This window comes from Mesocricetus auratus, unplaced genomic scaffold (genome assembly GCF_017639785.1).
Source record: "Mesocricetus auratus isolate SY011 unplaced genomic scaffold, BCM_Maur_2.0 Super-Scaffold_100010, whole genome shotgun sequence".
Classification (NCBI taxonomy): Eukaryota; Metazoa; Chordata; class Mammalia; order Rodentia; family Cricetidae; genus Mesocricetus; species Mesocricetus auratus.
This window is the reverse complement of record NW_024429194.1, coordinates 64,280,794-64,303,672: the sequence shown is the minus strand read 5'-3', so window position 1 is coordinate 64,303,672 and position 22,879 is coordinate 64,280,794. Positions and strand designations below refer to the sequence as shown.

The following is a 22,879-nucleotide window of genomic DNA, read 5'->3' as shown; positions in this document are numbered from 1 at the left end:
GACACCATGACGAGACAACTCATAAAGAAAAACATTTAATTGGGGCTAGCTTGCAGTTTCTGAGGTTTAGTCCATTATCATCATGACAGCAAACATGACGGCATGCAGACAGACTTGGTGCTGGAGAAGTAGCTAAGAGTTCTACGTCTGGATTTTCAGGTAACAGGAAGTGACTGTGAACCACTAGGCCTGACTTGAACTTCTAAGACCTCAAAGCCCACCCAGTGACACACTTCCTCCAACAAAGTCACACCTACTTCAACAAGGCCATGCTTCCTAATAGTGCCACTCCCTATGGGCCTAGAATGGCCATTTTTCAAATCACCACAAACATCTTCCACTCAGAAATACATTTCTTCCTTCTTCATGGCAGAGTTGTCCAGTATGGAATCAAACACATTTTAACTCCACCCTTACCACCTGAGAGAAAATTGTACATAGCACCTGAGCTTTGTTGCCAGCACTGGCGTAATCACACTTGTCCAGGACACCGTGAGACACAGTGAGGGGTGTCTGTACCAGGGTCTTTTTTGAGCCACCAACCAGCTCCCAAATCATGACACAGAGACTTAATATTAATTTTGAATGCTCTGCCTAACTTAGGCTTGTTTCTGTCCAGCTCTTTTAACTTAAATTAACCTGCTTCTCTTTACCCATCTTTTGCCTCAGGTCTTTTTACTTTTCTTTAATTCTGTATATCTTACTTTTACTGTGTCTGTCTTTACTTTCTTGTGCCTGTCTGCCTGGCTTCTTGCCCTGGGCATGTCCCTCATTCTCTCCTCTTTCCTTTCATTCTCTTGAGCCTAGATCTCTCCTCCCATTTATTTTCTCTGCCTGGCAGCTCCATTTATCCTTTCTCTGTCCAGCTATTGGCTATTCAGCTCTTTATTAGACCAATCAGGTGCCTTAGACAGGTGAAGCGAAACAAACGCAACACATCTTTACGTAATTAAACACAGCCCCTTACATAATTAAACAAATGCAGCATAAACAAATACAACACACCTCTACACAGTTAAATATTCTACAGCACAAACAAATGTAACACATCTTTGCCTAGTTATATTCTACAACAGGTGTCCATGGGGGGCGGTCAGCGCAACAACTGGTGAACAGCTTTTGTCGTCAACACATTGCAGCTGTTCTTCTTTGCACCTAACTTGCTGCTCCTGTCCGGGTCATCACCAAGAGCCACCACCCCGTCAGCCTCACCTGCTCTTCCAGGTCTGGGGAGGCCTCAGTTTCACCTTTCAGCTCAGGATCTGGTGGACTGGACCCAGAGTTTGTGAGACAAGCTCTTGTGAAGGGAGTTTGGGGTAACAGAACCAATTCAAGAGTAGCCCTGGGCTTTTGCTCACGTTGAGGGGAGAGGTATGGAGCGGGGTTGAGAAATCTTGACAGCACATAGGAAATATGGAGGCAGGTGGACAACTTGGGGTACTTAAAGACCCAGATGTTTGGAACTCTCAAATCCAAAGCTCATACCGGGTCACCAAGTCCATAGGTCCTCAAGGAGGAAGAACAGTTTTGACTGTGTGTTGGACCTCCATGGTCTGGTAGGGACTGACCATTCCCTGGGGCCAAGTACAAGTGTTGTAGGTTACCTTGAGAACTTGATTCTTGGCGCTGTACTTGGGGGGCTCCTGAGAGGCTCTTTATCTCAAAGCTGATGAGGTACACAGAGGGAGGATGCCTTGCCCTTTGTTCTTGGCCATAGCTCATCCTGTGACCCAACTGAGAAATCACGGTTCTGAGTCTGGCTAATAATCTAAAGGAAGCAGCCTAATATGGCCTCCCTCTGCACCTTGATCACTTCACAGAGTGCAGTGTCCACAAGCCCTGGTAGAACTTGGCAACTGGGCACACTCAGGCCCTCCACCGAGGAAGAAGCCTGCGAAGACTTTAGAAGTATGAGAGCCTAAGATTCGCTCACACTCAATCTTGAGGGGGTGGCTCCTGGGGAAAGGGGGGGACAGCTGATGTTCTCTAAACTCGTAAGTGACAAAATGGTCTCTGCACCTAGGGAGGCACAGGATCCTTGTATCTGGATACATAAATAGGTGCTGATGATGATCATGTTCTTTCTCCTCTGGATTCATGCTTTCTGGCCTAGAATCTCCACCACAGGTGAGTGGTTTTGAATTCTGGCAGTGGCATTTCCTCTACACCCCATCTCAGCATCTCTTGCCACATGTGGTCTCTGGGGGGGTATACACACACACACACACACACACACATATATATACATATATATATATATATTTAATCAAGACAGGGTTTCTCTGTGTCATAGCTCTGGCTGTCCTGGAACTCACTCTGTAGACAAGGCTGGCTGGGATTAAAGACGTGCACCATCACAGATTGGCCTCTGGGGGGATTTTGCAGGCAGAGCATCTATGGGGCCTTTGACCTGGCCTCCTATGGACATAGCTTTCACTGGAGGGCCCAGCTCTTCCTCACCATCACTATCATAGCTGTTAGCAGCCTTCATTAGCAAGGTGGGTGTCCTGGAGCACTGTGGGGTGTAGCTTCTAGGTTGACCATTTGCAAGGCTCTAGATTCAGTCTCCAGTAATGAAAAAATAAGGAATAGAGCAATTGTTTTGTCCTGCATCTTTTCCAAACCTTCATTCCATGGGAGGGGAACTAAGAGACAGGAGGCATTGGTTCAAGAGCACTCCCAGTCTGATGGAGGCGGTGGACAGTATCCAGGGGACAGACTGATGAGGCTAGAGCAATGGATTTTAGAATGTATAGGTTTTTGTTGTTACTGTTTCTTGAGACAGGATCTCTTTATGTAGTTCTGGCTACGCTGGTACTTGATATGCAGACCAAGCTGGCTTTGAACTCACAGAGATCCTCTTGTCTCTGCCTCCTGAATCCTGGAATTGAAGTCACATGCCACCACACCCAGGAGAGCAATGGTTTTTATGTATAACCTCCATAACAAAGGAGAAAACATATAAGCCTGTTTCAGAGGTCAGAGTTCCATTATAGTGCCTGTAGCACACAACGTCCCCTAACTGTAGCTTCAGGGAGTATGACACACTCTTCTGGCCTCTGCAGGCACCTTACACCTTACACTGGTACACTTAAGTGTGGACACACAGACACAGACACAGACACACAGACACACAGACACACACACACACACACACTAAAAGAAATCTTAAAAATCAAGTCCTAGAAAAATTGGACTTCCAGTAATCAGAGCAAATAGCAATTCTTCCCTAATGGAAAATGGAGGGGAGCTGAGTGTCACTTACAACATGTCTGACAGGATACCCCTATAATGGGCAGACACTCCTGGGGAATCTTTCCTGATTGGTGTCCAGTTTATGTGCCCTCCACATTGCTCTGCCTACAGTGTCTGCCATCCCTGGTTTCTTGGAAAATCTTGGATGGAGGCAACTCTTGGTTCTTCCAATGGAATATGCACACTAAATGTACCACCCCAAACAGATATGCACTCAAGATTAACGACTTACATCCCCAGTCAGGGACAGTACCATGAGGGCAATCCCATTCTTGGGTTCTGTAAGGTAGGAAGAGTCAGGTGTGTGTGTATGGGGGGCAGTGAAGGACATAGGAAGCAATTAGCAGTGTACATCAGGGAATAGGGTATGGGCAAGTTTTGTTTTGGTTTTTTTTTTACAGTTAAGTGGCTTGAAGTGATAGTGAAGCCGGCCTTCCCATCCTCCAGGAGAGTGGTGGCTCAGTCTTTCTCTCTCCATAGGTTTGGGCCTCTGAGGTGTGGTGTTCTATTTTAATATCCAGGCAGCGACCTTTTCCTGTGTTGCTCATATTATAGTAGAGTCTGTGATTTTTGGAGATAGATCGTAGAAATGTTCTAACCCAAATAATAAAGGGAAAAAAGGCATATTGCTTGGCCTTCCCTTTATATGTGTTTGTATATATTTTTTCCATCTCTGGGTTTATTCAGTTTTTGTTTTGCCCTGTAATAATCCTGAGCACTCTCTCTCTCTCAAAACTCTGCCTCTCAAAACTCCAATTAGAACTTTGCAACTGTAACCAAGTGAGGTCACAAAGCTCCAGGGACGGAGTGTCCTGAGAGATGGGGATTTTGTGAGCTCTTCAGGTTGGAGCTAGGCTTTGGTGCTCGAGAGCTGTGGAGTAGTCAGAGCTCCTTTACAATGGTGAGGCTTGCCTATGTCTCGTCAGTCACGTGGCTTGAGGGTCCCAGACTCCACCCGGTGTTCTAAGTGCTGCCAGCCACAAGTCATCTGCTGTATCCCACTTACCTTGGGCACATGCGACAGGAGAGGGGACAATGGGGTACAAGAGACATTTGTGGGAGATGATGTTTTACAATCTGGCCCTGTCTGTTCCCCATGTTCTCTCTGTGAAATCGGCACTGGTGCTGGTGTGAACAACTCCTCATCAGGGTGGAGGCATGTGTGGCTTCTTCCCTCCTTCAGAGTGTAGAGCAAAGGGCCCAACTTAAAATGTAGTCTGGGCAGCTGGGGAGACATCGCCATCCATGAAGTGTGCTTATTGTACAATTATGAGGACCCAAGCTTGATTCCTAAAATCCATGTGAAAATCCGGGTTTGGTGGTGTGTGCTTGTAATCCCAGAGTTGGGGAGGCAGAGACAGGAGGATCCCTGGGGCTTTCTGGCCAGCTAGTCTAGTCTAATTGACAAGCCCTAGACACCAGTAAGAGACCCTGTCTCAAAAAAACAAAACAAAACAATACAAAACAAAAATAAGGGGAAACATGCCCACAGCCAAGGCGAAGCTTCCTAGGGAATAACACTCAAATCTGACCTCTGGCCCACACACACACACACACACACACACACACACACACACACACACACACCTCTCAAATATTTAAAAATTTAAATTATGAATTACCATTGGGTTTTCTTAAATGATGGTCATAGGTGGTAAATTTCAGTGCTTGATTCCACAGAGCTTAACTCCCCGTTCTTGGGATGAATCCCCGGTTGTTCAATCCCTAGAGTCCCTTGACAGATGTTTGGAGTCTGCATCAGGTTCTCTTTACTGCCTCTCAGTCTGGTCCAACGAAGTCGCTGAATTCTTCCAGGAACACAGATAGAGAACCAGATGCCTGGAGAAGAGGGTCTGGCGGGGACCCCCAGTGTCTGCTGGGTACTAGGATTGCTTTATCCTTGTCTTCCCCCACCCCTGACCTCTGCTCTGCTCTGCTGCCCCACCACAGTGTGAGGAGATGAAGGCCACTGTGCAGAAAGGTGTGCAGAGCCCTCGGCACAGCAAGGAGGCCCTGAACAGACTTAACCAAGCCATCCAGCAGCTGAAGACGGAGGTGGGCGGTGCTCAGAGCCAGGTGAGGTGTTGGTGGGGGTGGCAGCAGGGCAGCTGGGGGAGGGGATGGGTGTCATTACCACACCTTCTCTAGATTCTCTCATCCTTTGGAAAAGGTGAATTTTTGTATGTGTGTGCATGAGCGCGCGCTCGTGTGTGTGTGTGTGTGTGTGTATGTGTGTATGTGTGTGTATATGTGGTGTGAGTGTATGTGTTTGTGTGTATGTATGTGAGAGTATGTGTGTGAGTGTGCGTGAGAGTGTGTGTGTGTGGTATATGGTGTGTGCACATGTGTGTGTGTATAGTGTGTGTGTGTAGTGTGTGTGTGTAGTGTGTGTGTGAGCACAAGCACATAGAAGTGCTGGCTGCATGTGCCACTCATGTTTCCCTTCGGGCTCTGTTTTATATGGAAAGGCAATTAACCAAGAGGATATGTATCAATGCATATTGCTTGGCCTTCCCTTTATATGTGTTTGTATATTTTTTTCCATCTCTGGGTTTATTTGGTTTTGTTTTGCCCTGAGCTTAGGCTCAGAAGTAACAAGATTCACCAGAAACTCAGTTTTCCTTAAGCACATGAAAACCAAGTGGGTGTGGTAGCACACAGCTGTAACTCCAGCATCCAGATCTCAAGGCCATCAGGCGCTGTACTGAGTTACAGGGCTTATTAGAGCTTGAGTTCTGGTTCATCAGCAGAATGTTTGCCTGACCTACCCAAGGCCCTGGTTCTCATGCCCTTCAGTGAAAAACAAACATAAAATTGAGCCCTAATCCTTGTGCTCGGGAGGCCGAAGCAGAAGAATTTCCAGTTGAGGCTAGTCTGTGCTGCACAATGGGGTTCAGGCATTTCTAGAATAAACAGACCAGAGACACTGTCCCAAAACTAACAAGCAAACCCATAAAAACAACACAGAGAAGACAAAGCCACCCTCTCCCCTCAGCAAAACCAAAACAAACATATGAAGAGCTAGCAGTAGCAAACGGAGATGGGACGTCTAGCTACTCCTCACAGGCCACCATCTATCTCCACCACTCCTGACTGTGTCCTCTGACACTTGACTCTAACTCTCATTGCTCTGATGGCGCCGGCGCTGTCCTGTAGCAGAGGAAGGGCTCTGACTCCGTGCTCCTCCAGGACTGTGTTTATAGAGAAAGACTGAAGGCATGTAGGAGAAGTCCTGGCCTTCCCAAGTCCCTCTGGGAACAGGATTTTGTGTGTTGGGCACTTGGCCTTCATCTTTTTTACTTCCTCCAGGCAGACCCGGAAGGTGTTTGTGATTCAGGCTCAGGTCTCCAGGGGGATTGAGTTTGCTCATGGATACCTTCCTTCTCCCAGTCTCTTGCTCTCCAGCCTCCTCCTCTCTCTACCCTTGAAGCCTTCTCTATTAAGTCTGCCTGGCTCACCCTGTGCCCCTGCCCAGGGCTTTCTGTTCTGGGTCTGGTCTTACTTTTTGCAGTTTTATGTGCCTTAGGCTTGTGACATATTCTTGGTGTTATGGTTCCTTGTCCAGGAACTGGTGGCTTTGAGACGAATGGACCAGGTGAGGTTCCAGTGGTGACAGAGAGGGTGGGAAGGCCCACAGTGGTTGAGTCTTCCACTAGACACAGTAGCCCCGGTTGCTCAAGCAGCAGGCACCCTATGGGAAAGGAGTCTTTCTGTTCACTTCAATTTGGTTCTGATTTGGGTGGTCCTGGGGGCAGGGCCCAGAGCCATTCCCTTAGTAGTGACTACTTGGCTACTCTCTAGCCCTCTCTCCTTTTTCAGTATGAGGTGAGGGCTCCATAGGTTTCCCCAGCTGGCCTTTCACTCTCTGGAGCCTGGGAAGGCCTTACACTTTTGATCCTCCTGCCTCAGCCTCTCAAGTTGCTGGGATTGCAGATTTGAACCTCCAGATCCTGTTCATTCCTTATGAAACACTAACCCCAGTTTTCTTGATAAAGAGTGACACGTCTCTAATCTTAAATCTTAACTCACGTGAGGAATGCCATCTTGAGATTGAGGTCTTAGCCATTCCAGGTGGTGGCTTCTAATGTCAATCGAGTGCAGGGGGTGGGCACTTTGTTTTATTTTATATTTCTATCTCATGGTCTAGACGTACTCCAATAAGTGCAAAAATTTTAGAGCAGACCCTCCACTTCCTCCTGACCATGGATCATCTTCCCCCATTGGCCCTCAGGCCTTTGAGTGACATCCGGACCTCCGAGGACAGGGGAAATGAGGTAGAGAATGTCTTTCTATCTACAGTTTTTGCTTCGTTCCCAGCCCTGTGAACTAGAGAAAGCCAAAGCCGTGGAGGCCCTGCAGGATGTGGCCTCAAGCAGCACTAAGGGCAAGCTGGCCTGGCTGGAGGCGGCCCTGCATCGGGCCAAGCAGGACATGGCACGGCAGCTCCGTGAGTACCAGGAGCTCATGATCGTCAAGTTGGGCCTGGACTTCGAGATCGCCACCTACCGCAGGCTGCTGGAGGGCGAGGAGCAGAGGTGAGATGTCAAGAGGCGAGGGGACGGGTGTCAGGCTTTGCCTCTCCTTCCGCCTGTCTTCCCACACCTTACTAGCTCCTTGAACAAAAGGGCCTCAGCACTGGTGTGGGCGGAGTCAGGGTCAGACAGCAGAGCCATTTGTCCATCAAGACGGGGAGACAGCGGTAGGAGCCAAGGCCAGACCCAAGGAGCTTGCAGGCTGGGGATATCTAGTCTGGGGGCGTGGGAGTCAGGGCTGTCTGTCTTGGGGAACCTGGTGGGCAGACTGACTTACCTATGGCTTCTTTTTTTTTTTTTTTTTTTTTTTGCCACAGGCTTGGTCTGGGACCCCGGGCAGGGAGAGAGGGTAAGTAAGTGTATTGGGTAAGATGTGAGCTCTTTTATTATCCCTTCCTCATTCCTCCGGTTCCTTTCGGTTCCTTGAGAAGGCAGAAGGCGTGTATCTGTCTCTCTGTGCAGATAGCCGTTGTCCTGGGATGTTTCTTCTGGGGGTGGGGTGGGGTTCCTGTGTATGTTCTGGGAGAGGACTGTTGTGTACCCCTCTGTGGGAACCCAACTTCCTTCCAGTGCAGAGGAGGGTCTTGGAGAAGTCTGTGGGCCTCCCTGGCAGAGACAGGGCGGGAAGGCTTCCCTGAGTCCTTGGGTCTCACCTCCCTCGTGGCTCTCCATGCAGCTCCAGGCAGCGATGTCACTGGAGGTCCTGGCCTGACCTCGGTCTCCGCCCCACTTCGGGCACCCGGACTCTGTTCCCGTGACCTGGACATGAGCGCCCCTGGCGGTGTTTGCGCGCTCTGCAGCTCCGCGGGCTGTGTCGGGGGCTTTGGCTGCCTTGCCCTTCGGTAATGCTGAACCCTTTCCTCCCGGCTTCCCTCCGGAGAAGACTAGGAAGTCGTGCTTCTGTCCAAAGACCTCTTGTCTCAGATTCCCTCGCCTACAGAGCGGGCCCTCACCCACCGTCTCTTTTGCACCTCACCTGGAACTAGACAGGATGCCTGTGGCTCACCTGACTGAACCTTGTGCCCTGCCCCTCTGACTTGCCCCATCCGTTGTTTCTAGGCTTCCCCCTTTAATAAAACTTTCCGCGGTGGCTAACCAGCCAGCCTGTCTGAGCCTGACTTCCGGGCTACCCCACAGCGGAGGTCTAGCTCTGACCCATAGGCTCCAACCAATAATACTGTGGGGGAAATACGACGGTGTGTGGGTGCAGGGTGACTTACATTTTGGGTAACTTGTTACTGTAAGACTCGGATCTTTCCGATGGGGCAGGTGAACTGTAGGGTGGAGGAAGAGAGAGACAGGGTAAATTCTGTAGACTGTGTGCCTGGGTCCACAGTCAGTCATGCTGGCTGGAGGACAGAGGACACTCCTCTGTCCACTCACCCCCTCCTTTAGGCCCTTGTTTTGGAGTTGAGGATTATTCCCAGGGACTTGTACATACTAAGCAAGTGCTCCACTGCTCAACTGCATTCCAGCACCCCTCCCCGCTTTTGAGACAGGTTTCTCACTATACAACTCAAGACTGGCATAGAACTTCCCGTGTGGCCCAGGCCTGAACTCAAGAGTCTCCCGAGTCAGCATCCCAAGTGCTGGGGTTACAAGTGTGCACCACAACACCCAGCTCTACTGGAGTGGCGGTCTAAGGTCCCACATAGTTCTCAGCCCCGGGGACTTGACAGTGACTAAGACATCCCAGCCTTGCTCCTGGAGGCAGGACACCGGCACAGAGATAAGTAGGAATAAAGAAGGATGGCGTGGGAAAGAAAGCCCGCCTCTGCTGCCCTGAAACACACTAGAGGCCAGGCTCAGGTCGAAGCTGGGTGGAGACAGACAGCACTGACTGGCCCAGGCCTGGGTTCTAATTCAGGAAGTGATGATGGTGGGCCAGGAGCAGGACACTGAGGCATGGGGGGGGGAACCTCACCTCTATATCCGGACCTGAGGGATAGTTTGGTCTGAGTTCTCACAAGGGACAGAAGATATCGCAGTTCTCTGAAGGAGAGGTGGTCAGAGCAAGGCTGTCTTTACAGGGCTGGAGTGTGCTTAGAGAGCTCACATTCTTTTCCCTTGTGAAAAGGATTACATCATCAGTGTGTCTTGGGAACAATAGTTCCTGCTCTCCATGTCTGTCTCTGGGTGGGGTGCAGGTGCGTCATTAGCCAGAGGCCTGGCGTTGCCTTTTAAGGAGCTTGAGTGCCAGAGTGTCTGCTGGTTCCTGCATCAGCACCTGAGGAACAGGTATCCAAAACGCGCCTTTCTTGGGTAGACATGACAGTCTCATGGAAAAGGAATGGATGGAAACTTGGCTTGCTGGTGGCCACACACATCCTTGTCAGCCCTAGTGGGTCAACTCTGGTCCTCTCTAATCAGATACTCATTCTTTTTTTTTCCTGAGACAGGGTTTCTCTGTCCTGTCATAGAACTCACACAAATCTGCCTGTCTCTGCCTCTAGAATGCTGGGATTAAAGGTGTACACCACTACTACCCAGCTCAGATATTCCTTTTTTTCTGATTCTCCTGACACAAGGAGCCCTGGGAGTGCAGCCCCCTCTGTGAGCTTCCAGAGTCCAGCTCCACGTCCCTTGTATTTTGCTGGGAGTAGTGAATTTGATATTCAAAGGCAGGTTTCCCCCTCCTGCTTCAGCACATGTGTCTGTCAGTGAGGGGTTTTGAGGGAAGTATTCACAGAAACATCTCAGGGACTTGCAGGCAGGACTCTTGGCCAGCATCCTGCATCCTGGCTCCTTGGAGACCGACTTCCCACATTTTCCCTTTCCAACCTCTAAGTTTTGATTTTCCTGGTGTCTGTCTGGAGATCCCAAGGGCTGGGGTCAGGTCTAGGCTAGGCCTAGGGTCATTTGAATCACCAGAATATCTGTGGTTTGGGACCTGTTCTCTGAGAGGTTCCCCAAGCCGTGGGCCACATTCCAGTGAGGGATGGAGGAGATTGGCCTGGTAGCTTTATGAGGAGTCATTTGTTCTGAGCTGAAGTGACTTCTGAAGAGAGCAGGGCTGTCCCCAGTTTGGTCATTGCTTCTCATTATAAGCATGAGGCAGGAGAGGAAGATGGGAAATTAAGGGTCATGGGAAGGGGGGAAAGCCTCTTACTCTATGACTTAGTGTATATGTTTAACTTGCTGAATGTATTTAACACACTGCCTGAATCAGGGACGAAGGACTAAAGAGAACACAGCCCTTTGTCTGAGAGGCAATCAACAAATGGGTTGTATTTGTTAAAGACAGAGCGTGCAACTTTGAATCTAATTTATAGGCATTCATCTCTTAATACACACCTGAAAGATGCATCTCACAAACCCTCTATAGTTTTTTAAGATTTATTTTTTGGTTTTATATATACATGTTGTGTGAATGTTTGCCATGTGCAAGCAGGTTCCTGAAGAGGCCAGAAGAGGGCATTGAATCCAACCCTAGAACTGGAGTTACAGGTTGTTGTGAGCCCCTCATGTGGATTCTGTGAACAGAACTCAGGTCCTGTAGAAGAACAAAGGGTTCTTAATCACTGGGCCATCTCTCCAGCTCTCATGAGAGGGAATTTTTTTAAGATGAGAGAAGTAAACCAGTGTATATGTTTTACACACACACACACACACACACACACACACACTTAGGTCTCTGTCCTTTTTTTTTTTTTGTAAAGATTTGTTTATTATGTATACAGTGTTCTGTCTGCACATATGCCTGCAGGCCAGAAGAGGGCATCGGATCTCATTACCGATGGTTGTGAGCCAGAATGTGGATGCTGGGAACTGAATTCAGGACCTCTGGAAGAGCAGTAACTGCTGAGCCATCTCTCCAGTTCCCTCTCTCCCTCTTAATAAACTGAACTCTGCCCACATGGACTTGTCAGAATCTCACCCGAGTGAAGGCCCTCAAGGAGAAGATTCCTTGGGAACTCCCATTCCCACTCCAAGAGGTCACCATGAAGATGGCTTCCTGTTGACTCTGCACACCCACTGTTTCCTGCCTCACACTTTGTAGCACTCAGACCTGCCAGAAGCTGACCTGGGTTCATATCTCTATTTGAGTCCCTTGAGGACAGTGACTGTCTCATTCACCTGTCTTTAAGGCCCAACCACATAAGTAGCTGTGGACAGATTGAGACCTTATGGTCTAAGTTGATCTACCCAGGGATATTTTGTGTGTTTCCCCACCATTAGCACATCCTAGCTTACATAATCCCTTGAAGTCATTTAAAAATATTTATCACAGTGTTGGAGATTGAATCTAGGGCCTAGTGTGTGAAGAGTGCACACTATGCTCCAATCTGCACACTCAACCCTTCAGGGGCATTTAGAATACCTTTAATGAAAGCAGCCAACATCACTCAGCTCTAGCTGGATCAGCAGCAGGCAGGAACAGGCAGACAAGCCAGGGTTGGAACATCAAAGACGATTCCCGAGGAACCCTTCCCAGAGTGCTACTCAGTGGCATGAGGCTGTCACCACTCCTGTTTGACTCCCAGTGTCCTCCTGTGACACCTGCCTAACAAGCACACGTGGTGTAGCATTCAGGGTTCTCTGGAGAAACAGAACCCATTGAATGCATACATATTGCAAAGGGGATGACTGGCTTGTGCAATATGGGCTGGGAAGTTCAACAGTGGCTGGCTGCACACTAGAGACGCTGAGGCCCACATAGCTGGACTTGCACATCATATCAGCCTTACAAGTCTGGCATCAAAGTCTCAGAATCATTGGTCTGAGCCCATGATGCAAGCCTGAAGAAATGGATGCCCACAGCACTACAAACAACAGACTAGATGCACTCACCAGCAAGGAGCAAAGATAGGCAGGCAAAAGCAGCATTGGCTTTCTCTGATACCTGCTCATAGCTGGGCCATAAAGTGCTGCCCCTTTAGGAGAGGGTCTGCTCCCTCAGCTAGTCTTTCCAGGGAGCTCCCTCACAGATCTGCTCAGGAACAGGCTGCTTAGTTGATCCCAGAACTAATTAGGTTGACAATCTAGATTAACCATCACGTGTTGGTTCCTATACTGCACTCAAGGGCGCACTCACAAATTCCTGAAGCTTGGAGGAGGTGAACGTTGTATAGCTGGAACAGGAAGGAGGAGAGAGGGGATCAGAGCTCAGCAAGATGAGTGATAGCAGAGCAACCCCGTAGTACTGTCGAGGCCTCGCTTGGCTGTTGAGAGCAGTGAGGTTGACAGGGAGGGGGCAGAATGGCCCATTAAGACTGGGGCTTCTGAATGGAAGAGTCCTAGAAGGCTGTGGCTGTGGCTATGGCTGAACTGGGGCTTCAGGGCTAGGATCTGGGCATAAACTCTGCTTCTTAGCTATGTGACACTCTGGGGTAGAGGGGTGTCAAGAAGAGTCACACACTCTGGAACTCTCTGAGGCTCTCTATCTGAGATGGCTGCCATTAACTTGGCCCTTCCTCTGACAAAGCCTTTGTTCAGGCCACCCTCTCCTTCTCTCTCAACAGTCTTCTTTGTGGGACTTCCATTTCTGCTTTGTCTTCTGACCCTGGGAGTGGAAGTTTAGAGACACATTCTGCTATGAAGAGGAATGTTCAGGGACAAGCCTTAAAGGCCACAGGACAGACAGCCTTACTGATCCAGCCCTAGTCGCAGAATCCTCCTCTATGAAGGAGTTTAGTGGTCCTGGGGATACAGAAATTTCTCTCCATGCTTGTGACCCCTGTTCATGAATGTGCATGTAAGAAGAGGCTGCTGGTGGTCCTGGTCCCTGGAGATATCTTATCTTTATTCTACAAAAGAGCAATAACTAATAAACACAGATAGTGGTTGCTTGTGGCAGGTCCCGCCCGACTATCATACATCTGCTTTTCTCTCCCATGGAACCTGAGTTGTGGCCCCTTTTGTCACCCACATCTTAGAGTCGTGCAAGCAGTCATAGAGAGAGCAAGCACTCAGCCTAAGCTTGCTTGGCTGGGAAGAGACAGAGCCGCCTGGGCTGTTGTTGTTTGCTGTGTTTGAGGCAAGGCAGCAGCTCTGGCAGGGCTCCAGCCCCCAAAGGGACTCCATGAAGAAAGGACAGCTAAATAAAAGGTGTTTCTTTGAAGCTTTACATCACATTCGTGTATTCATGCCTTTAGGATTCCAGTACATTACTCAGGTATGAGTCTTCCCCAGCTGACAGGGAGCGATGTTTCCTCAAGCTTCAGGCACTGGGGCATATGATGCTATTGCCCATCATTTACAGACGTGTTCTGGCTGCTTTCAGGGGGTCGTGGTGCTTCCACAAAATGAACACAAGACTCACTGCAGTTGCACCCCTCAACTAAGAGACAGCTGTTCCTCATCTCTCAGGGAGATGTCCTTTTGAGGTGGTGTGGGGAAAACCGCCCCATGTGTGAGCCTAGCATGGGCCTCAGCCAGGTCTAAGACTGATGGGAGCCCAGGGATCAAGACAGTCCTGGAAGCCCTGCTTTCAGTTCCGTGTGATGCTGGAGATTTGAACCCTGACTCCTTAGGGTAACAGAGACACAGACAAGGCTCAGGGTTGACTACATTTATTGGAAACAGATAAAGAGAGATTTAGAGGGGAAGGAGTGGCACTGTGACTCTAGCAACTAGCTCCCAGGTAAGGCAGGGTAGGTGCTGTCCTACCCCCGCCCCCCCAGACCCACCCTGCAACCCCAAAGGGACTTCCAGAAGCCCATCCCAGTATTCCAGGGAAACCAGAAGGACTGAGAGTGAGAAGATCGCTTCAAGCTGAGCAAGTCGCTGAGCCCTTTGTGCTAGGTCCCAACACCGGGCAGCCGGGGATGGCTCAGAGGGAGAAAAGCCATGTCGGGGTCCAGAGGTGAATACATCTCCTAACATTTGCGGCCACAGGACACAGCAGAGCCACAGGGTGCACACAGGCCAGTGCTCACTGCCAAGTTTCCGCTGCAGGGGGCGCTGCAGACGCTGCCTGTCACTGGCCGAGAACCTGACACGCACAGGTCGCCAGACACAACTCCTCCGCGGGAGCTGCTGACACCTGTGGATTCGCAAGAATGGGTTTGAGTGAGGATGGGGCTCGGGGCCAGGGGTGGTAGGACCCAGGTCGTTCCCTGACCCTGAACTCCTGGGATCAAAAGCCACATCCGCTTCCGATGAGCACTCCGGTTCCACCTAGACCCCAAATCCCTTCTGCGGACATGCATTTGACTCTCATCTAAATCCTTTCACACTCTTCCTGCCGTCATAGGGAGTAAATCTGTCCACACCAAAGCCCCCAATACTTACAGACATTCACAGCTCCTACACCTTCACACAGTCTGAGGGAAGACAAAAAAACAAAAGTTCATGAAGCCCAACTTAGGAGCAAACACAGTCCCCCAAAACCGCACCCCACAAACCAGAATTTACCCTCAACAGTGGGTGGAAACATGGCCCACTATGAACATCACAGGGCCCAGGGAAAGATTTTATCCCCAGGAGTCTAGCTATTGGTCAGCCAAGGGCAAGATGGGGCTTGGTTCCTCTGGGAGGAACTCACCTCTGCTCCTCGCCCTCCAGCAGGCGCCTGTAGGTGGCGATCTCGATGTCCAGCCCCAGCTTGGAGTTCATCACCTCCTGGTACTCCTTGAGCAGGCAGGCCATGTCCTGCTTGGCCTTCTGTAGGGCAGCCTCCAGCTCAGCCAGCTTGCATCGGGCATCAGTGAGGGCGGCCTCTCCCTGCTGCTCAGACTGGGTCACTGCGGCCTCCAACTTGGTGTTCTGGGGACACAGAAGAGAATGGAATAGTCTATGGTTTCTGGGTCCATCCAGAGGGTATCCAGTCTGCTGCCCTCACCCTCAAATAAGAACATTTTCTTTATAGACATGGTTCAATCAGAGTGACCATGGGCAGGATTCTGCCCATATAAATAGGAAGTATACTGAATGGTAAGACCCAGGCAGGGCACATGCTGACCCTATGGCACTGAGCAGGCACCCAGCCTCCCTGGTCCCAGCACAGCTGACCCCTACATACCTGGGACTTGGCGTTCTCAATCTCAGCCGTCAGCCTCTGGATGATGCGGTTCAGCTCATTGATCTCCTCTCTGGTGCGGCGCAGGGTCTCTCCGTGCCGGATCACTGTGGCCTTGATCTCCTCACACTGAAGATGGGGGAAGCAGAGATGCCCATGAGGCACAGGATGCAACATCCACCCAGTGAGCGAGCACACCACCACGGAGTGTGCAAGATGCACGGCATTACAGTGTTCAGCCAGGGCTGCCTCCTCCCCCTGAGAGTGACTGCAGTCTCCTTGTGATTCTTGGGGTACAAGCTCCTGGAGTCCTTCCCACTGTAGCCTGTCATGACGGGTGCTGTGACCACTGACCTTGGTGCGGTACCAGGACTCGGCCTCTGCCCGGCTGCGGGTGGCAATGTCATCATACTGAGCCTTGATCTCAGCCACGATGCAGTCCATGTTCAGGTCCCTGCTGTTGTCCATCTTGACGATGACAGAGGTGTCTGAGATGTGGGCGTGGAGGATTCGGATCTCCTGTGGGAGGAGAGAACAGTAGTCAAAAGCTTGTTGAAAATCCACTCTAACCCAGTATGCCCGTGCCAGCCTCTCAGACCTCCCTTGGTCCACACAGGGCTCCTCAGCCATGGAGTGACTGTCTTTAGCCTCCTTGCCAGGCTTCCACCTGGCTGCAGCCCTTACCTCCTCATACAGCCTCCTCAGGAAGTCGATCTCCTGGGTTAGCGCCTCTGCGTTGGCCTCCTGGTCTGATTTGCGCAGGTAGGCAGAGTCCACGTCCTGGGAAAGAGGGATATGTGAGCTTGTTTTCTCAACCATTCATGCAGCCTAGGGGAGAAGGGTGCCAGCTTTCTTACGTTTTTGGCTGTGAGCAAATGACTAAGCCATCTCTCCAGCCCCATCCCAGTGTTTCTATGTGCAAACCGTCTCTGCTTCCCTTCCCAGAATGCACTTGGAAGATGTGTGGAGACTCTCGTGCTTTGGAGACTCTCCCTGCCTCCAAGCTCTGGCCCCAAGTGCTTCAGTACTGCTCCAGAAAGCCTCCAAGATGGGTTCCAGCTCTGCCCCTGGAGCCTGTCGTGCCCCTAACAATGAACCCTGTTTCTGTTCTAGTATTCCTTCTGGAGTGGGAAGCAGAAGCCCAGTGGGACCCTCAGATGCCAGCCGCAGACTACAGCCTCTAAAGCAGGATAAGGCAGCAGAGGTCCGTCTAACCACCCAGTACATCAGGGACACTAGACATTCCAGGTAGTTTGCCCTTTGTCACAGTCCTGACATGACACTTATCGAGTTGCTTCTCAGGGAATCTCCCACCCTACATGGAAGGGCTCACACTCCTGCTCCCTGAAATTGGCACCAGTTACCCTTCAAGCACAGTGTGCCCCTTAGGTGTCCACCTTGCCCAGCCTCCCGCACCCCTGCTACTTGCCTTCTTCAGAGCTACAAACTCATTCTCGGCTGTGGCTCTCAGAGAAACTTCCTCCTCGTACCTGACATGAAGAGAGGAGAGATCAGGGAGGGAAAGGGGGCCTCTGAACCCCACATGGCCACTCCTGCTCTAAGGACCCTTTGGAGAGAAATGAAGGCTCCAAGCGCACAAGATGCATTCTTGGGCATGTAGTCCCAGCCTTCCCTCCTGTACACACCAGTTTTAGCCTAGCTGCTGAAAGCCCTGGAGACCCAGGACTGAGAACCCAAGTCTGTGGGGGTATTCTGGGCCTGGGACCTGTCCTCCTAATGCCTTAGGCTGCATCTACTTGGCTGCCACAGTGCAGGGGACAAAAGTCAGTGGGGCAGGTAGAATGTCTGAGAGTGTCCTTCCTCACAGGGCAGTGAGCAGAGTGCTAGACTGTTCCCAGCTGTGCTAGGTAGAGCATGACAAAAGACACCAGGTCCCCTTCAGGTGACTGTCTAGACAGAAACTGCATAGGTGGCAGGATCTGGCAATGCCACGGCCTGGGGACCACACACTTTCCTGGAAACAATCTTACTTCCTGTGCCCTTCTAAGTGAAATCCTGTGTCAGCTCCCACCCACTGCCCTCACCTCTTCTTGTAGCCCTCCATGGCCTCCTGAGCATGGTTGAGCTCAGCAGCCAGCCGCCCGCTGTCAGCCTCCACAAACTCAGCCTCCCTCCTCAGCGTCTCGATGTAGCCCTCAAACAGAGGCTCCAGGTTGCTCTCACAGCACTTGCGGTTCTGGTAGAACTGCCACTTGGTCTCCAGCAGCTTGTTCTGCTGCTCCAGGAAGCGCACCTGCCATGGCAGTGAGAAGGGATTCAGGGACAGGTCTGGGGTCATGGTGGAGATGAGGGGGAGGGGCTCTGGGTAGGAGCCCAACTCTCCATCCCTTATCTTGGCCCTGCCTCAGCTTTTCCACTTAAGGAGAGGACAAGGGACAGGCCCAGTGTCCACACTCACAGACCCAGGCGGCCACGTCAGTGTCCTATGCTGGGCTTGGTACTATCCTCTGAAGCTAGGAAGGCACCCACATTCACATCCCAGTATGAGGGGCTGGCACAGATCCAGGGAGATAGTTTCCAGGTCATCTGGAGGAGCTAACTAGGCTGGCCTCTCAGCCTCCCCCAGCAGTCTGCCTCCCTTCCTGTCAGCTGAAGTGCAAGCTTCCTCCTTGGGCTGCCCACAGCTCCATGCTGCAGTCCCCTGGGACTCCCTGCTGTCAGCTTGTGCCCAGGGCAGCCTGGCCATAAGCCCTGCTTCTTGGGACTGTGGGTCCTCAGTGTGCCCATGTGGACACACCTCTCTCTTGACACCAGGGATCAATACGAGAGGTCTTTCTGCCTCCTGTCCCCCTCAGCACCCAGCCTTGGCCATGCATTTGGTGGGCTCCAGGAAGGGGCTGGTCCAGGACACCCACCTTGTCGATGAAGGCTGCGAACCTGCTGTTGAGACACTTGATCTGTTCCTTCTCCTCATGCTTCACGCACTGAGCATTGGGGTCGATCTCCAGGTTGAGGGGTGTGAGCAGGCTCTCATTGACAGAGACACTGGTGATGCAGGGAGGTGTGGGTCCGCAGACTCCTCCAGAGCGGTAACCGAAGCTTCTTCCACAGGAGCCGGAGCGGAAGGCTCCACAGACGCTGTGGCTGCCGAAGCCCCCAGAGAGTCCACGGTAGCAGGAGATGCCCCTGTAGGGGGCTGCAGAGATGCAGCAGCGGCCTGGCCTGGGCCCGCAGGCTGAGGCGCAGCTGAAGGCGCGGCCACAGAATCCTGATCCGCAGGTCATTGTGCTTCTGAAGATGGACTGTGGAGTTGTGGATGGGAGCTCTGGAGTCCTGTCGGAAACTCCAATGTCCCAGTCTAGGTGCCCGGGTCCTATTTATGGCAGATTCTCAGGGGTTTGGCTAAGAAGGTGGTTGAGGCAATTGTAATTTATGGGCTTGGGCGGTTAGCCCTGTCCAAGCCTCTCCAGAGTGTCCTTTAATGGAGGAGTGGCCCGCACCCTCCTCTTTGTAAAGCACGCCAGCCTGTGCCCGGGGCACTCAGTTGGTTGCATCTTCAAAGTACCTGAGGTGGGGCATGCACACTCTGCGGCGTTAGGGAGGGCAGGAAAGACCCAGAGGAGAGCCAGGAACGGGATGCGGATGCTCGTGTGCCTTCAGTGTGTGGGAAGGAGGGCACCCAAGCAAGGCTGGAGAATCAACCCCCAACCTCCATGGTGCAGGACCAAGGCTGCTCCAAAACAGAGTGGCCATCCCTCTCTCACTGCTCTGTCCTCTGAGAATTGCTCTTCCTGAGAGGTAACACCCAGGGCAAGGCTATGTATTTGTCTCTTCAGTCCTGTAAGACCTGCCTGGAGCTTCCAGAGAGTGTGATATATGGTCCTTAGGTACTTCAGCATCCCCACCCCCGATGAAAGCCAGAGTGTAATAGCAAGTGCTCTACCCCGAGGGGTACCACACTCCCTTCAACATACGCATTTTAAAACACAGGCAGCAAGCACCCTTTCACATGCAAGAAAAATCAACAACGAATCCAGAAAAGCACTACAATCTGCTCCACATTCATTTCCCCCGGTTGTTTTAGGATTATTTTAGAGTATGTTTTTTTTAACACTTTAGCTTGTCACTCTCATCCCTATGCCCTCTGTATAAGAGGTCAGAGTTTTAGACCAATGACTCCGTATGGAACATCATAGGTGTGCATGGCAACTGAAGTCTCAGTCAGTTGACTCTCTTGTTCTCTGGTTTCACTGTGAGCCCTCATTACCTACTTGTGAGTGGTGCCTACTTATTGCCTAGCACAGATGAGGAAAATCTGCCATTCAACAAAATTCTTGGAGAGAGTGCTGGGCTAGAGGCTTGGCTCATTTCCAAGTCAATATTTGGGGCAGAATTCTTCATGATGAATTCTGGGTTCTTCTCTCTGCCTTAGACTGGGAGGCAAAACATGTCAGGTTGTAGATTTGAGGTTGGATTGCTCGAGAACTTTTCCCTTCTATAGGGAGTGAGGACTCCGTAGGGAGAACACACCTTACTTTGATAAACATGCATTCCTTTGCAAGGATCACCTACTATGTGTTCATCAGTGTAAGCAAGGATCCATCTTACATCAGCCATCTGAGGGATGCACCATTCCTCTTGTTCTACAGAAGGGGAAATGGAGGCTCGGAGAGGCTGAGTAATTTTCCCAAAGTCTCCCAGCTGTCAAGCGATGAATTTTGGAGGTGCTAAGTCTTTGAGAGAACAACTTCCCATTTTACTAGTCTCTGAGAAAGTTCCAGAGGGTAGGGCATGCTGGCTCAGATAGATATCTATGACTTAGACAGCTCAAGGAAGATGGCAGAGTCCGTGATTGGGATAGGTTGAATGGGAGGGGCCAGCGGTGTGTCTTCTCCCAGGGCAGTCTGGGGCTGGCATGTGCCTGAGAGGTGGCTACATGGATGTGAGCATTAGTAAGGCCATGGAAAGCAACAGTTTTAGCAATTTGCTTCCTCTGGGGAAATTGCAATGATTTTGGTTCATTACTGTGTCCTACTTGTCCACCAGCCATTTCTATTCTGATAATATCTTAGAAAAACCATCTGGGATATTACTGTGTCCTACTTGTCCACCAGCCAGTTCTACTCCAATAATATCATAGAAAAACTGTCTTGGAGGTACAGAGGAAATTGCAGTGGCATGTTGTAATGGAAGTCCTGATGAGCCCAGGCCAGCAGAAAGATCTTAGGGAGGAGCAAGGGGGGTGGGCAGGGTTGGTGAAAGTGTAGGAAGGAGGAAACCTCAGGGCAGGGCTCCAGCATCTGGGCAACACAGTCAGAGATTGACAGGACAGATGTGGGGGTCACAGGCTGTGCCAATGATCTGGTCGCACAGATGAGTGTGGCACCTGAGGCCACTTCATGTGTTCAGAGAGCTGGGCTAACGTGTTGGAAGCTCTTTGCAGCCATTTTGGGCACTGCCCACAACAGTGTCTCCAGCCAACCAGCTGGCCAGGTGTCCCTGGAACTAGTGCTGAGTCAAGCAGCACCTCACAGGTGGCTTTTCCTGCCAGGGGAACTCGTCATCAAAACACCACACACAAGCATGAGCCCATTACTAATGCATAGCTCTTGCTAAGCAATTTTCAAGCCCCAAGAAGCAATTGGAACAAGATGCAAAGGAACTTAGCTATGACACCACTTCATTGGACTTCAGGGGCTATTAATCGCTGCTAATTTTTGAACACCTAATAGGACATTTAGCTTGTTTATTTCCAGTGAGAAGCTGAAAACTAAAAGGGGGGAGGTAAGGAAGCGGTAAGAGAGAGGGAGAAGGAAGGACGAGAGGCTGACTGAACCACGCCATTCTGACATCTCAGTTCTGACGGTGTAAAGTCAGTACATTGAGACTACGGAAGCTAAAATCATTTTTATTGTGAACTACACCAACAGACAGGGAGAATGTATCACTGGTGTGCCCTAACACTATAGTAATAAATAAAACATGTGAACAGGTGTCCTTCAGAGCTCCTATAGATGGTGAGTTCTTCAGAGATTGCACCCCCTGGCCTAGGTGGCTCATTACCTGAGTCTTGTAGTTAATTATTCCTTGTTTCTCTTTACAGTTTTTAGAACCAATGGTTCTAAAACCCGTGGCACATTTGTCCATTTTTCAGGTTTTAGATTTTACATACAGAGATTCACACCGTATGTCTTCTTTCATGTCTGGCTTCTGTTCTGTGTTGCCTTCTGTGGCTGTCCTGTGTTGTGCTCCCTTGGTTAATGCTCCTTGTATGAGCAGACCCCACCCAGTCACCTCTCTGCCCGGTAGGCTCATGATCTAGTGTACATACATTGAAGAGAGACATTGGGAACATTGTTTCCCATCTTCTGATGACAGCTGTAGCTGTACACCGGTCTTTAAAGAGTGTATTCTTCCAACTTTAAAAGAATTTTTCCTCATTTCATACAAGGTACTATTCCAACAGATCAATACACACGAACTTGTGTAATTAAAATTTTTACTGTATTTATTTACCGTGCGTGACCCCCAGCTCTCTCTCTCTCTCTCTCTCTCTCTCTCTCTCTCTCTCTCTCTCTCTCTCTCTCTCTCTCTCTCCTGTGCGTGTGTGTGTGTGTGTGTGTGTGTGTGTGTGTGTGTGTGTGTGTGTGTGTGTGTACAGTACAGTACGGTGTGCATGTACAGGTCAGAGAACTCTTTGTGGGGATCAGTTCTCTCCTTCCATCATCTGAATCCTGGGAATTGACGGGTCATTAGCCTTGGTGGCAGGTGCTCTTAGTCACTGAGAAATCTTGCTGGTCTTTATATAGTTTTTCATTACAATATTTATCTTATGTGTGTGGGCGTTTTACCTGCAGGTATGTCTGTGCACCATGTCCACATCTGGTGCCCATGGAGGTCAGAAGACGGTGTCAGATTTCTTGGAAGCAGAATGGATGGGGTTGTAGCTGGAGTTGTGGATGGGGTTGCGGGTGGGGTTGTAGCTGGAGTTGTGGATGGGGTTGTGGATGGGGTTGTGGATGGGGTTGTGGGTGGGGTTGTGGGTGGGGTTGTGGATGGGGTTGTGGGTGGGGTTGTGGATGGAGTTGTAGCTGGAGTTGTGGATGGGGTTGTGGGTGGGGTTGTGGATCGCTGTGGAGCTGACTCCTCTTAACTGCTCTTGCCTCCTGAG

The 22,879-nt window shown here is 50.5% G+C and overlaps 2 protein-coding genes across 2 annotated transcripts; one reads left to right on the top strand and one right to left on the bottom strand.

The window, feature by feature from the left end:
* The first annotated feature begins 4,044 nt into the window (after positions 1-4,044).
* Positions 4,045-8,885, top strand: LOC101838988 (keratin, type II cuticular Hb5-like). Its single transcript, XM_040752791.1, has 5 exons — positions 4,045-4,156; positions 5,206-5,331; positions 7,573-7,790; positions 8,105-8,136; positions 8,464-8,885. Exons 1-5 carry the CDS (start codon positions 4,154-4,156, stop codon positions 8,631-8,633), a joined length of 549 nt encoding a protein of 182 aa, XP_040608725.1. The 5' UTR covers positions 4,045-4,153; the 3' UTR covers positions 8,634-8,885.
* Positions 8,886-14,464: 5,579 nt separating this feature from the next.
* LOC121142651 (keratin, type II cuticular Hb1) lies at positions 14,465-18,992 on the bottom strand. The gene is made up of 9 exons (XM_040752790.1): positions 18,624-18,992; positions 17,793-18,001; positions 17,177-17,237; positions 16,432-16,527; positions 16,102-16,266; positions 15,751-15,876; positions 15,274-15,494; positions 15,021-15,052; positions 14,465-14,772 (listed from the first exon to the last, which is right to left on the bottom strand). The coding sequence occupies exons 1-9, from the start codon at positions 18,990-18,992 to the stop codon at positions 14,606-14,608; spliced, it is 1,446 nt and encodes a 481-aa protein (XP_040608724.1). The 3' UTR covers positions 14,465-14,605.
* Between the last annotated feature and the right edge of the window lie 3,887 nt (positions 18,993-22,879).

Coding starts and splice junctions, on each gene's coding strand:
- LOC121142651 (XM_040752790.1), bottom strand. CDS start 18,992: ATGACCTGCGGATCAGGATTCTGTGGCCGCGCCTTCAGCTGCGCCTCA. Junction 18,002..18,623: donor TCGCAGCCTTCATCGACAAG/GTGGGTGTCCTG, acceptor CTGCCATGGCAG/GTGCGCTTCCTGGAGCAGCA. Junction 15,053..15,273: donor CTGGAGGGCGAGGAGCAGAG/GTGAGTTCCTCC, acceptor GTCTTCCCTCAG/ACTGTGTGAAGGTGTAGGAG.
- LOC101838988 (XM_040752791.1), top strand. Junction 7,791..8,104: donor CTGGAGGGCGAGGAGCAGAG/GTGAGATGTCAA, acceptor TTTTTGCCACAG/GCTTGGTCTGGGACCCCGGG. Junction 8,137..8,463: donor ACCCCGGGCAGGGAGAGAGG/GTAAGTAAGTGT, acceptor CTCTCCATGCAG/CTCCAGGCAGCGATGTCACT.